At 43.4% G+C, this 14,825-nt stretch overlaps 1 protein-coding gene across 15 annotated transcripts in view; it reads left to right on the forward strand.

The window, feature by feature from the left end:
* Chchd6 (coiled-coil-helix-coiled-coil-helix domain containing 6) overlaps nucleotides 1-14,825 on the forward strand; it is a 251,791-nt gene that overhangs the window by 114,198 nt on the left and 122,768 nt on the right. For 6 of the 15 annotated variants that reach the window (XM_021250288.2, XM_021250292.2, XM_021250294.2 and 3 more), the window contains exons 5-6: nucleotides 12,668-12,733; nucleotides 14,107-14,190. The exons of 3 other annotated variants lie outside the window; for them this stretch is intronic. In XM_021250288.2, the coding sequence (XP_021105947.2) occupies nucleotides 12,668-12,733; nucleotides 14,107-14,190 (150 nt within the window). The remainder of the gene's footprint in view (nucleotides 1-12,667; nucleotides 12,734-14,106; nucleotides 14,191-14,825) is intronic. 6 more of the 15 variants (XM_021250290.2, XM_087196828.1, XM_087196829.1 and 3 more) reach the window with 1 other exon arrangement.

The following is a 14,825-nucleotide window of genomic DNA, read 5'->3' on the forward strand; positions in this document are numbered from 1 at the left end:
CTTTGTGTAGCTACAGCTGTCATAACCACAGTTGATATTTTGTGTGCCTGCGCATGCAAGTGCACGGTGTGGGAAGAGAGATAATCAGGCCATCCTCCTGGGCAGCAGCCTTCCAGTTCAGCTTTTATGAACTGGATTTAAAAAATAAATAAGTCAGATCGTATCACTCTCCACTCAGAGCTCTCCAGTGGCACCCAGCTCGTGGTAGTCAGTGCAGACCTCTCACCACAACCTGCAAGGCCCTGTGCCTTTGGTCCTGGCCTGTTCTTCATGCCCTCCACCCCTAGATGCTTGTTTGTTTTATTCTCCCTGTCCCTTGAATGTGCCACATTCTTGCCACTCAGAGGCCTTTGAATTTGAATAAACTTCCCCAGGACCAGGATACTTCTAGCCTCCCTACCTGTCCTGTACCTTTCAGCCCAAATGTCACCTCCTAAGAGGGGCCTTCTCTGGCCCCCTCTCTGGGCTCTGACATCTTATCACCCCTTAGTTTGTGTTCATCTTTCTACCCTCTCCTTGTGTGTCTCATTCCTTGCAGTAACCCAATCCCAGAGAACAGTCCTGGGCCAAGCGCATTTAGTGCAGTTTTGCTGCTCATTGACCAACAGAAGCAACAGCGGGGTGAAATAGCTGCAGGGACATTATGTGGCAAGAGCAAAGGGCCGCAGAAGAGACTGTGCAGAGGTGCAGAGAGTAAAGAGAACATCTGCAGGCAGCTGGAGGTGTTGGCCAAGCCAGGTGTGTGGGTTTAGACTGGGGCTTGGCCCTCTGTGGAGGCCAGGCCGGCTCCAGGCTAGGGGCACCAAACGCTCATGACATAGGGCCAGGGACATAGCATGCTGTGAATGCCAGATGGGAAGCACTGTGATAAAGACAGGAGCAAGCAGAGACAAAGGCCTGCTTTTCTTTAGGAGAAACAGCCATCACTTGGGGCTTCACCAGGCAAGAGGTCCCTGGTGGTTAACTGTCACGTTCTGCAAATCTGGGGTTCATCCCAGGCCAGTGCTGAAGGGAATTGTGTGCAGAGTGGTTCTGTGTTTCATTTCCAGCCTTATCATTTCTGTGTCCTGGAACTTTATTAGAAACTGTAGAGGTGAGATCATGGTTTCTTAAGATAGTCTTGCTTGGAGAACTATACCAGGTGGATCTTTACTGCTGTAGCCTTGAGATGAGGTCATTACTCTAACATTTGAGCTGTGCTGTTTTGCTGATTGTGTGGCCTTGGGTAACTTAAATGCCCTTTGCCTCATTTTTCCTGCCTTTGAAATGGGCTTAGCAATAGTTACTCCCCTCATTGGGTTACTTGTGAATTGAAGGCCCAGAAAAGTAGTTGTTTATTAGCTGTGTATAAATGGTTGCTGCCTCTTTGGCCCCTGGTTGTTTCCTGAGAATTCTCTGAACCTTGTTTTTGTCATACAAGATGACACTTCCTGCCGGGGATTTAGCTCAGTGGTTCCAACACCTGCCCTGCAAGCTCAAGGACCCGAGTTTGATCCCTGGAACCAAAAAAAAAAAAGATGACACTTCCTGCCCTGACCAATACCTAAGTGTGGTGAGAGGAAGGAGGGCTGCCAAGATGTGAGACACGTTGGATAAAGTATGTCACACACAGTCAGAGTTGATTGTCCCCAAGAATATCTTGTTGTCTCCCTCCTGTTTTCTTGTTCTTTCCTTACTGGGAGAACATGGAGAGGAGCAGGCTGGGGTTGCCTAGGAGGCCGTCTGTCCTGGGGTTCCCACATACCTGAAGCCTCTGCTCTCCATTCCTCCCTGACAGGGACTTTGCGGCCCCAGTGTGTTGGGGTGGGGATGCAGTTCTCAGCAGGGCGGCCTGGCAGTGGAGATTTGGAAGGAAGCAGCATGAGCAGACACCGTCTTCAAATGAGACCTATTTTCATGCCGCTCTCCGTGGTAATAAAAGGAAATGGGGGCTGCAGAGAGAGCCTACGATAGCTCAGCAGATGGTCTGTAATAGAATGTTTTTTCAAAGTTTTCTGCGAGGCATCAGTGACTCTTAGGAAATGTGCATGGAGTGATGAGGAACAAAGACACGGCTTTGAGCGGCCTTCTCCACAGCACATTTGTGGGTTGCCCCTTCTTGCTGACACAGGTAGGTGGTTTGGAAAATGAGGGATGTGATCCTACAGAATTGGCCCCTCTTGATTTCTCTGTGGTCTCTGAGGAGCAGGGCCTTTGTCCTAGAGCCACATTGTCAGTGTGGCTTTGCTCCTCCTTGCTGTCCAGGGCCTGGCCTTGGCAGAAGCATTTGGTAGTCCATGAAGGAATGACTGCAGTTCTGCAGCCCCTTGACAGCCTGCACCCCGTCAGGCTGTGGTTGCACCCCAGAATGGTGTGCACTTGTCCAGCTGGGCCATGGAAGGAGGCCTTAGAGCAGACAAACCTAGGCATTCCCAGGACCCATACTTTAGGGCAAGACTGCAGCAAGTCCGAATGGCAGTGCTCTGAGGACAGTGAGGCCCAGAGAAGTTAAACATCCCATCCAGTGTTTTGCGAATCATTGTTACAGCCAGAATTTGAACCCAAGCTTGTAAACCCTCTCAGGTACCATCTTCCTAACAGTGACAACCTTCTCCCCGATCACCGTCATTAGTTATAGTCTTTAGCACACATTTCCTGGGGTGAATGGAGGGAGCAAACACTGCTTGGCCCTGGCCTCCAGAAGCAGACAATCTAGGAAGTGCACAAGCAGTTAAGCAGCAATGAACATGCAGCTCACTGTTTCTTGGCTTATTTCTGAATGAAGACAAAACACACACATGGCAAGTTGGCATCTGGCAATGATTCAGTAACTTAGGTGAGTACATCCACATGCTAACTACCATTCAGCTCCCTGACCATATGTAGCTGTATGCAGAGGACTTGTAGGTGTGCGTCATGCTGATCGCAGTCATCATTACAATGTAGGTAGACACGGTACCCCTTTTGCAGGCCGAACCTGGGGAAGTCCTTGTGTTTTCCTCCCTCTTCCTTGCATTTGAGCAGTCAGGCTTCTGTGGGATTCTCCACTTCCATCCCTAGTGCCCCAGCCTCAGTTCACATCCGCCACTCATCTCTAACCTAGAGGACTGCGTTGACCTTCTCACTGGTCCTCTGACCTCAGGTTTTCTTTTTTTTGGATTTTGATAACTTCAATGTCATTAGTTTCCTTGGTGATCCTCTGTATTTTTAGCACCTTCATGATATATAATTCATAGTCCAAAACATCACCCATAAAGTATACAATTCCATGGTGTTAGTGTATTCCCCAAGTTGTGCAGTCATTACCACAACTCAAGTTTAGAACATTTTCATCACCTCAAATAGAAACTTTTCCATTTGTGGTCAATCCATATTCTCCCCAGCTCTTGGCAGCTGATCATCTATCTGTTGCTCTGTATTTGCCTAATATGGACATTCAGATAAACAGAATCATGTAGTATGTGGCCTGTTGTGTCTGGCTTATTAGCATATTCTTTTCACAGTTCATTTATATTGTAGTATGTGTTAGAACTTCACTCCCTTTTCTGGCTGAGTTGTGTTCCATTGTGTAGATATACTACACTTTTTAATCCATTTGTTAATTGCTGGACTTTTAGGAGCTGGGAACTTTTATGGGGGAAATGGGAAGTGACTGCCAATGGGCTCAGAATTTCTTTTTAAGGGTGATGAAAATGTTCTGGGGTTGGTGATGATGGTACAACATGGTGAATAGAATAAAAAAACCACTGAATTACAGATTTTAAAGGAGTGAGTTTTATGATAAATGAGTTATACTGTGATTTTAAAAATCCAAAAACATATTTTAAAAAGACACCTACGACAGTTACTGTAGGTGAAAATAGTAAGAGGAAGGCAAATGAGTGTAATGGGAAAAAATAAACACAGATATACAGCAGCAGACATACAGCAACATCCCAGAGCACCTCAATATGAGTTCCAAGTGCAGAGATTATCTCAGATCATCGCAAGTGTGTATTTGTCTTTGAGATTTGCCTTGTTACATTAAAAATCTGCTATTATGGTTTTGGTATGTTTTCTTTTGTGATTGAATATTTAGTAATAATATTTTTATTATAAAAATAATTCTTGGCAGACATTATTTTTCAAACACTACATTTTATTAGATACTACATTTGGTGCTTTATGTGAGTAATCTTAATTAACTTTACTATAGTCTCATGAAGTATAGGTGGATTGGGAAACTGAGGCTTAGGGAATTTGATCTTGCTGAGGTAGGAAGTGACAGATCTAGTATTAAAATCTAAAATTCTTTTGACTTGAAAGCCCTTATTCTATATTATCTTTTAAAATTCAAACACACTATCATTAATCTAAAGTAAGGATTGTAGAGAACGTAGTTTAGACCCATCATGGATCTCACAGGGTCTTCGAGATGTTGTTATAACTATCATTTATCTTTATATAGATATGATCTAGTGACTTGTTACTCAGAGCAACATTATATGGAAATTTGTTGGAAATGTGTAATTTTGGGCCTATCCTAGGCCTGCTAATACTGAATCTACCTTTTCTTAAAATCTCAAGTGATTCAAATGCACTTTAAATGTTTGAGAAGGGCTGTTATAGTACATGTCTTAGAAGCATCCAATTTGATGATTGACATGTGATTTCACGTTATCAGAATACACAATTAAGAGAGGATGACTGTTGTCATCCTGAATGTTGTAGGGTTGGTTACCTTGGAGTCAGGAACCTGTCTTCATTGTCCTACATCTGTGTGACCTGCATTGCAGCAAATTACTTAATATGAGTCTTATTTTATTCATACATGAAATAAGGAATTTACTTAATTCTCAGTTTTTAAAGTAGATGGATTTAGAGCTACTAATTTACCTCTCAGATGGCTCGCTAATGTTGTCATACTTTTAAAATGTAGAACGTTCATTCTTATAGTTTGGTTTTGTTTGTTTTTGGTGATTTTTTTTTTTTTTCTACTACTGGGGATTGACCCCATGACCTTCATGCTGAGAAAAAAACTTTTTATTTTTCTTTTATTTTGAGGCAGATTCTTTCTAAATCACCCAGGCTAGGCTGGAATTTGAGATCCTCCTGCCTCCAGCCTCCCCAGAGTGCTGGGATTATGGGCATGCATCACCACACCCAGCTTTGGTTTTTAAAATTTTTTGGTGGGTGTGACCTAAAAAGTGTAATACTTTTTGCAGATGTTCTACTCAGCTCTAAAAGACTATATTCAATTTTGAGAATAATCTAGAAATCTGCTAGTCTTTTAAATTTTATTAATCAAACATCCATTCTAAATCCTTATAAACTTTTCCTGCTATCGTAGAGAAAAGCATTCAGTATTTCACTGAGAAGTATGATATTATACGTAGGATTTTAAAACATTTTAATTAAGGAAATTTCCTACTGTTATACTAGTCTGCTGCAAGTGTTTTTCATAAATGGCTGTTTTATCTGTCCTGTGCTTTTCCTGAATCTATTTGAAGTGTTCATGTAATCTTCCTTCTTTTATTCATTCATGTGGTAAAGTATATTGGTTGATCCCCCCCCCCCCCAGTATTGGGGATCTTGAACCCAGGGCCTCACTCATGCTAGGCTAGCGGTTTGCCACTCAACTACATTTCCAGCCTCTTATATGTTAAATCAGCATTGGAGGTCTGTACAAGTCTTGGTTGATCATGGAGTATTATCTTTTTATGTATTGATGGAATTGATTTGTCGATTACTTGTTAATGATTTTTAAATCTCTTTTCTTGAATGATAATGGTCTGTAAATATCTTTTGTTACAATATCCTTGTCTGGTTTGGTATCATAATTGTAGTAGCTTCCTACAATGAGTTGAGATGTATTCCCTCCTCTATTTGCCAAAAAAATTTACTTAGAAATGGTATTTCTTGCTTAAATATTTGACAGAATTAGTCAATGAAGCCATCTGGGCTGGGAAATTCTTTCAGGTAGGGCTTTTGTTTTATAAATCAAGGAAAATTGTGCATTTAAAATTTATCAGATGTATAATTTTTGTATCAGTATTATTGCATTAATCATGTATTTATTGGTGAATTGGTTAGTGTACTTCTTGACATATAATTTTTTAAAACATCTAGATATTTTTCATCTATTATTCTTCAGATATTCAGATGTTTTCCACTACCACCACCCCTCCCAGGAATTCAGTTACATCATATGTTTATATAAATATTTAGACATATTTTTAATGGCAGTTTTAAAGTCCGCTGTCATTTTCAAGTCTCTAAGGACTAATTTTCTCTTGGTTAAGGAGTTATGGGTTATTTGATAATATGTTTAATTTCTAAACATTTGGGAAATTTCTGGGTATCTTACTGCTAGTGATTACTAATTTAACACTTTTGGTATCATAGAACATACTTTGTATGATTTTATACTTTTAAACTTCTCTTAGTCCAGGTATGGTCTGTCATTAGTGACTGTTTCATGTGTACCTAAGAAAAATGTGTATTCTGCAGTTGTTTGATGTAGTGTTCCTTAAATGTCAGTTAGGTCATGTTGGATGATAATACTGTTCAGATCTTCCAGATCCTTATTGATTTTATTTTTGTCTACTTATTCTATCAGTATTTTGAGAGTAGAATGTTAAGATATTCAACTCTGATTGTGGATTTGCTTATATTCTGCATTTGTCTGTTAAATTTAACCTATATATTTAGTTTTATCAGGTGTGTATACATTTAGAATCGCCATTTCTTGAATAATTGTCTCTTATGATTATGAACTGCCTCTCTTTATCTGGTAATAGTTTTGATATTGAATTCTCCTTAAATGGTAGCTACACCAGCATTCTGATCCTTAGCTTTTGCATGATATATCTTCCATTCTTTTTCTTTAGCCCTTGTCTTATAGCTTGTACTTAGGGTTTTGCTTTTTCAGTGGGAAGTATGGTGGGCAGACTCCCCTGCCCCAGGTATCCATCTAATCCCTGGAATTTGTGACTATGTTTTCTCATACGAGGTGTGACTAAGGATATGTGATGAGAAGGTTTTTATTTATTGTCCAGATGTGATCAGTGTAACTAAGTGTCCTTATGAGGGAAAAAAGGGAGACAGGAGAGTCAGAAAAGAAGATGTGATGAGAGTGGCAGAGGTCAAGGTGATATAAGGCCAAAGCATGGGGACAGGGAACAGCCTCTAAAATCTGGAAAAGGCGAGGAAATAGATTCTCTGGCCTCTAGAATTGGGAGGGGTACATTTATGTTCTTTTAAGCCACTATTTTGGTAATGCTTTATAATAGTAATAGGAACTAATATAGTTGGTGAAGTTGGTTTACATTTAATGTAGTTACTGACATGATTGGATTTAAATCTGTCTTCTTGATATTTGATATCTGTTTATCCCATCTTCTTTGTTCCTTTCTTACAGGTTTGCTTTGGGGAGAAAGCGAGGGGAGCTCAACGTATTTAGAATTCCATGATCTCCTCTGCTGACTTTATTTTGGCCCTTTTCTCACCTTTTTAGGGTTTCTGTGGAAATTGTAAATTTTTTTAGTTTATGACTGTGTTCAAAAATATTCCATTACTTCAGGAATTATTTAAGAACTTTACAAAAGCATCCTGCTTGGAATTTTTCTGAGCTTCTCAGATCTGTAAATTTATATAGTCTTTTGTTTTGGAGAATTCTTGGTCTTTTATCTCTTCATTGTTTGCTTCATTTGTCTCTTCTACTAAGACTCCACTTAAATGCATGTTTTGGACATTTGATATTACTCTGTAGACCTTGAGTGCCCGGCTTCATTTTATTTTTTATGATTTTGTCTCTGTATATTTTAATTTAGATGATGACTTGTTTCCAAGTTCATTGATTTTCTCATCTGTTTTCTCTGTCTAGAATGCTAATAACCCATGATTTCATACTATCACCATTTCTAGTATAGCAGTGAAGATGGTGCAGGAAATACTTCTGAAAATCTCCTCTTTCTTAAAAGAAATGAAAATGGTGACAAAAATAGTCTGAATCTACTTTTCAGAACTCTAAAAATTGACCCAAGTCTTGCAGCAATCCAGGAACATTTGTTCAAATAAAATGGGAGACTCTCAGTAAGAACAGCAAAGTTTTGGAGCATTTTAACTGATCTTTTCCAATCCCTCCCTATCCCTGCAGATCCATGATTTTCTCTAAAGCCAACAACCCACAGTTAGGATGCCAGCATGTAGCCTGCTAGCCACTGGAGGGAGTAGAAAAATTTCCAGAGAATTGCCATTATTTTTCCTGTCTGGTGATTCCCTGGAAGACTCCACTTGCAAGACAACTTTTATTTGACCTGACTTGGAAGTAGGTTGTTGCAAATCTTTTCTCTGGGGACATTTGTCAAAAACAACCAGAGACAATTGTTGAATGTGATGGCTGCCTGAGGAGATGATTAACAGTTTAGGAAAACAATAGGGAAACCAGAAAGCTTAAAAACAAAAGCTAGGGAATGAGAGGTCTATAGGAGTCTTTGAAATGTTCCTAAATATTCCTGAAAATCTAGGTGAAGTACTCTACATAGGTAGGGCTATGCACAAGGTCTGAAAGAAATCCACACCTAAGCACATTGTAATTAAACTGTCAAAAGGCAAAATCAAAGAAAAGATCTTGAAAGTAACAAGGGAGAAGTGGCCCGTGACATCCAAGGAATCCTCAATAAGATTAATAGCTGATTTTTCATCATGAATAATGGAGACCAGAAAGTTTCCATCACTCTGTAGAAATTCCCCCCTCTTCACATGATGGCTAGAGTCTTTCACACATTAATCACCATTATTTAACCCTATGTGTTAATGCCAACATCTGGGTTATTGATGATCCAGTTCTATTTTTTATCTCTCTATGGCAAGTCTAATGACTTTCTGTCTTTTTCTTTTTTTTCATGTAGGTACAAGAGTAGACATTGCAGTATATACTTATGTCCAGTGAAGGGTTTTTTGGTTGTTATTCTGTAAGACTGTTAGTATGGGGAGTTGGCTCTTTTGCAAATAGCGCATAGTGTAGTTTTTTCTTTTATCCGAAGTGATCATCTTTTCCCCTTAATCAGTTTACATTTTATATTCATTATCTATTGCTAAGTAACAATTAGAAAATTAAGTGGCTTAAATCACTGAGCAGTTATTATCTCCTGGTGCACATGGGTCAGGGATTTGGGCATGGCCCAGTCAGGGGCCCTGCCCTATGGGCTATGGCAGTGCTGTAGTTAGTGCCTGCCAGGGCTGCTGGTGCATCTGAAGGCTCCCTGGGGAGAACCCTTGTCCAAGGTCCCTTGTGCCTGCTGGCAGGAGCCAGTTCCTGGAGGGCTGATGGACCAAGGCCTCAGTTCCTCACTGGCTGTTGGCCCGGTGGGCACCCTCAGTTCATTACCATGTGGGCATCTCTATAGAGTAGCCCAGAAAACGGAAGCTGCTTCATCACTGTGAGCAAGCAGGGACAGGGAGAGAGGGTGAGTGGGACAGAAATTACTGTCTTTAAAATCAAATCTTGGAGGTGATATCCCACCACTTTCACCATATTGTGGTTATTAGTGGTCATTACCAGGTCCACCTGAACTTGAGGGGCGGGATTATAGGGGAGAGAGTGCCAGGAGTGGGGATTGTTGAGGGTGTGTTAGAGGCTGCCTGCCATGTATTTATTTTGGTAACAGAGTGACTTGTTGCTGTAATTTTATCTGGTATTTCTGTTTGCTACCTTCTCTTCTCCAAACCCTCATATTTCTCTTAATCCTCATATCTCACTTTCTCCCTCCCCGTCTTCTTCCCTCTGGCCCTTCCCCACCCTGCTGTCTCTAACTTGCCCTGCTTGGACCTCTGCTCTCCTCCTGCCCTTCTCTTCCTGTCCTCTTCTCCTGAGGTGGCCTTGGACAGGTGCTGGTGGTCCATCTGCCTGCGTGGCTCACAGCTCTCCCTTCCTCCTTTTTCTTTGTCTTCCTTGCTTATTCCTGGCTCAGATTTTTGTGCTGCATCCCATTCAGTTTGCTAATATCTCCCTACTGCCCTCAGCTTAAGGTTTGTCCTGTCCATTTTATTTTGAGAGATTTTAATTTATATTTATGTTTTGGGGGGTATGTCTGTTCAAAGTTTGTAATCCCCTTTGTTTTATAAATCAGAATTTACTCCTTTATCTTTTTGAGCAACTCAAACAAGCATATGTAAAATCCTTCATCAGTTAGAAATTATACTACTGGCTGGATAGTTGATGATGTTAAGTAATTAATGTTAATTTAAAAAATGTGCAGTGGCACTGTAGTTCTGTTTAAGAAAGTAAGGCTCCTTATCTTTAGAGCAGTATTCTGAGGTCTGCACAGATGAGATGATCTGAGGGCTCCTGGCAGGAGAGGTTAAAGGTGGAGGTGAGCTAGCTCCTTGGCATCCGAGTGTTGAATCTTGGTAATCTGGGGTTTTATTGTATTCTTCTGCCTTGTGTTTAAATTTTTACTCAATACAAAGTTTTCAAAATCCTTTGTCATTGTCCCATAAAATCAGTTGCACCTGGAGTGAGTTCAAATCTCAGTTGCTGATTTTACTGGTAGTCTTTCTAACTGCGTTTCTCTGCATATTTGAGATTTGGTTCTCAGGGCCATTTTGAGTGGAAAGGCTGGTTTTCATCTTTTGGTTGGTTTCCCCCACTTTCTGTGTGGTCTTTTTACCCTCTCTGGCTTTTCTCAGCCTGTGGACACCTTCACCCAGGGTGGGCCGGGTTGGACTGTGCTTTCTGAAGCCTGTCTTGGGGTGGTCCTGGGGACACTGTGGAGGCAGAACAGGATCAGTGGGGCGCCAGGCCCACTCATGGTCTGGTGCGGGATCCGAGACCTCCTGGCTAACTAGGTTTAAGCACACAAAGCCACGGCCTAGGTGGGGGTCTTCAGGAACTCTGTGTCAGCGTCTTCCTCTGGGAAGGGCCCTGCGCTCCATGCAGCCCACCTGGTCTGGTCCCACCTCTATGGAGTGTGGTTTCTTCAGACCTCACAGAATAAAGGGAGGTCCTGGCTGCCTCTGCCTGATCCAGGCCCAGGGCCCAGCAGGCCTGTGGCTTCAGCTCCACCTACTGCTTGCATATCTGTTCTGTGTTAGATGCTTTCATCTTGTTTTTGAACCTGTCTGTGTCTTTTGGTCCTGTGCTCCTCCCCACCGTGGCTCTGTGTTTGGAGCAGCTAGATGCATCAAAGTGTGAACTCGCTGTGCTGTCTTGACTGGAGGGGGTCCTTGACTGAAATCACTGAAGGTTCCTTCAACTCTATTCAAAGACTGTCCTCTACTGCGTGATCTTCACAATGCTGATAGTTTGTCTCTTTGTATTAGATACAACATACTTAATTTAGTTTTTTCCCAAAAAAGATTTTCTTGGAAATCTCCTCAGACAAAATAGCAACCTGCTACCTCATGAGTTATTCTGTCTTTTGGTCTCCCCAGCACATATCACTCTCTGAAATTGTCTTATTTATCTGCACACACATTTGCCTCTCCCACTGGGATCTAAGCTCCGTGAGAGCAGAGACTTTCTCTCTGATTTCCCTGATGTATCTGTAACCCTTTACAATGATGCCTGTCACATGGTGGACACTCAGTAACGTGATGATAAATTACTGAGTCAGTCACTGCTGCCTGCCTGTGTTGTGTAGAGAGCTCCATGTCACATGGCCTCTCTTGAGGGCAGGAAGCAGGCATGAGTTATGGAGTGGCTTTGTAGGGCAGCTCTACTTTGACCATCGTCCATCGGCCCCATGTCTCTTGAGCACCTGCCCTGGGCCAGGCAATGACCCACAGGCATCTGCTTTACATTCACTTTCTGCAGCCCTTCTTCCTGGGCCATGTCCAGTCTGTCATCAGTCTCTAGGGTTTCATTACAAATCTCAGCAATGAATGAAGCAAGAAGGCAGTGATGGGTCATCCGGAAACAGGGGCCATGGGCTGGCCACCTCACTGGCTCACTTGTGAGGAAAGCTGAGGAGTTTGGCATGGGGAGCAGATCAGAGTTTCCACTGACAGGGGCAGGCTCACCCCTCCCCAGGCAGCTCACCACATTCTTACCTGTTGCCTGCCTAATCATGTTCTGGTGGCATGAGTCAAAAGGAGGCCTTGAGGCCCTCAGTGTTCCTGTGTGTCTGAGCGGTCTCTCTGGTCCTAGGAGGTGCTGAGGAGTGGGTATCTTTGCCCGGCACTTCAGTTCTGCCTCCCTCTGCTGACACAGCCTGGAAGCCATGGGCTGAACAACTGGGAGCCTCCATCCAAAGGAAGCATCAGAGGGTGTCAGGTGGGTGGTGGGTGGACATATGGATCAGGTCCTTGTCCCTCCTGCCCTACTGCTTCTCATGAATGCCACTGGAGAGCCTTGTCAGCTTCCTGCTTGGCTGGGACTACTGGCCAGAAATGGCAGGTCCAGAGCCCTGGGAGATGCTTGGTACCAGCTGCTTAATTGCATCCAATGAGCTTCTTCTCACATGGCACCAGGGATTGTTCACAGTTAAGTGCTGGGCTGCTGAGAGGCCCACACAGATTAGCCATTGCCTGGGACGCATCAGCCCCGGCAACTTGCTTTGAAAGATCCTTCGAGAAATCCCCAGCACTCAGTGCCACTGTTTGTGTTTAGCTTTTTGAAGTGTTGGCATTCCAGGAGCCTTCTTGGCATTCTTAGATATTCTACAGCATCTGGGAAGCCAAGTTACTGCATTTTTCTGCTCTACAGGTGAGGGAAAATACCCAAGAGGAGGAGAGCAGCTCTCTCAAGTCTGTGACAGCTCCTCAGGTAGAGGTATGCAAACTGCCTCCCCACCTGTCCCACTGGCCTGGCATCCCCAGGGCTGTGTGGTCAGCTCCCATTACTGACCACCTCACAAGTACTTCCAGAAGGTTTCATGCCAACAGAAGGATCATTGCCAAAGAGTTCCTAGGCTTTCAGAAACATGGGTGCTTCTCTTGTGCAGTAATTTTAAGTGATTGAAACCATATGCTGATACTGTAGTACAGTTCAAAAGGAAAAGCCTGGGTTCCAAGTTGGCCTCAGTTGTTGACAAGCTGTGCCCTTGAGGGTGGCGAGAATGAAGTGCCATCAGGAGCCTATTGCAGTACTCAGCCACACTCAATCCCAGGAGGGGGCAGAAAGCGAGTGAATGGTGTGATTCCTCTCCGCAGGCACCAGGGGCCTCGTCCTGCAAAGGCCCCAGACCTGGTGACATTGGTATCTGGCAAGTGGACACATGGTGCCTGCTGTGCTGTGATGCTGGTGACCTTTGTGGACCTGTCATTCCCCTGCCTGTTGAGATCTCTTTCACCCTCGGCCGCAGTGGTGCAGGGAGGGTGCTTCTGCTCCAGTTCCATACATCATGACCAAGGAGGCTGGGTATGATTTCCTCTGGAGCAAAGCTAGATCGCTCAGGGTCTCCCAGCTAGTTGAGGTGGGGCTGGCTCAAGTCTAGGTCTGCCGGTGCCAGGTTGCTTACCTGGGTTAGTTCAGCTCTCATCTTAACTGAACTTGAGAGAGTGTCCTCTGCCTTGTGTTCCCTCATTCCCATCAGGGATAAGGCGGAGACAGCACCCCTTAATGTATGATTCTGTGCTTCTCTACTGTGTGCATGCATCCTTGCCCTCACAGCTCAGAGCGTGAGACCGTGGTATGGACTTCCGGGTGCTGTGGCTCTGGGCAGCACAGCTCCTCCACCAGGCACTCCTTGCCTTGATCCAGGTTCAAAGCCAGCTCCTCTCTGAATAGCTGACTGAGCTGTCAGACAGTTCCATAGCCCTTCCGTCGTGTCTGCCTCTGAGTCTGTAAAGTGTAATCATAATAATCTTCCCGCCTTTAGAGGTATTGGAGGGAGCATAGGAAATAATCTGCGGGGAGCACGTAGAATGGTAGAACGGTATTTGGCAGATAGTAAGCGTTCAATAAATGTTAGTGATTATTGTCTACAAAATGGTTCTAATAATTACCCACCTTGAAGGATTGTTGTGAAAATTAAACATAATACATGTGAACAATCTGCCATATCCTAGGTTTTTCGGTTCATTATTGTGACTCTTCTCATTGTGAGTGTTGTTGTGAGCAGAAATGTCAGTCGCCGTCTCCCTGCAGCACCGGTTCAGCATCGTTGCTGCTGGCTAACTCGGGCTTTGTTCTCTTCCAACTAGGCCAGGGAGCTGGAAAGCAGAGAGGCAGAGCTCCGACACCACGACACCTTCTACCAGGAGCAGCTGGGGTGCATTGAGAGGAAGGTAGGGCTGTGTGTGGCTGCAGACTAGGGCCCTGGTCCCACTCCAGCACTGTAGGGAGTGGGCTGCAGGCCCAGGGCCCACTTGCCCTATACTAGTCACCTTGTGGGCCCTCCCTCCCGCATTCCAAAGCCAGCTTTTCAACAAGTTGCATTCACAGAGATAATTGGTTTTTAATTGGTCCAGTTTTTGTTGAATGTGGCTGGCTCTGCTGTAGTTCAGTTTTAGAAAAAAAATTCCCTTTCACCACAGGGCGGTGCTGAGACCCAGTCTACCTTTCTCACTTTAGTTAAGCTGCACTGGGTAAAAATAATAATAACGTGAAGACTTGCTATACAAATACATTAAAGTTGTATTATTGATTTTCTCCTGGGAGCCAGGAAGATCAAAGTGCACTACTGCTACACACTCACTGCTTTTCTAAGGATAAGCCTTTGAAATGAATGAGATTTAAAGACACATCATCATGCCTTTTCTTAGATGTCCACAACGACCATTTAAAATTCACCCAGTGATTTGCTTACTTTGGGGGGTTTAATTTGTTGATCATGATAGGTTTTTCCAAAGAAACAGCTTAAAACATGGAAGGGGATGGTTGGGAGGTTAAAAAAAATTGTTCTCCCTCTTGCCTGAGACAG

Source organism: Heterocephalus glaber, unplaced genomic scaffold (genome assembly GCF_053883595.1).
Source record: "Heterocephalus glaber isolate CG9 unplaced genomic scaffold, H.glaber_assembly_v1.0 deba00001615, whole genome shotgun sequence".
In the NCBI taxonomy this organism is placed as follows: domain Eukaryota; kingdom Metazoa; phylum Chordata; class Mammalia; order Rodentia; family Bathyergidae; genus Heterocephalus; species Heterocephalus glaber.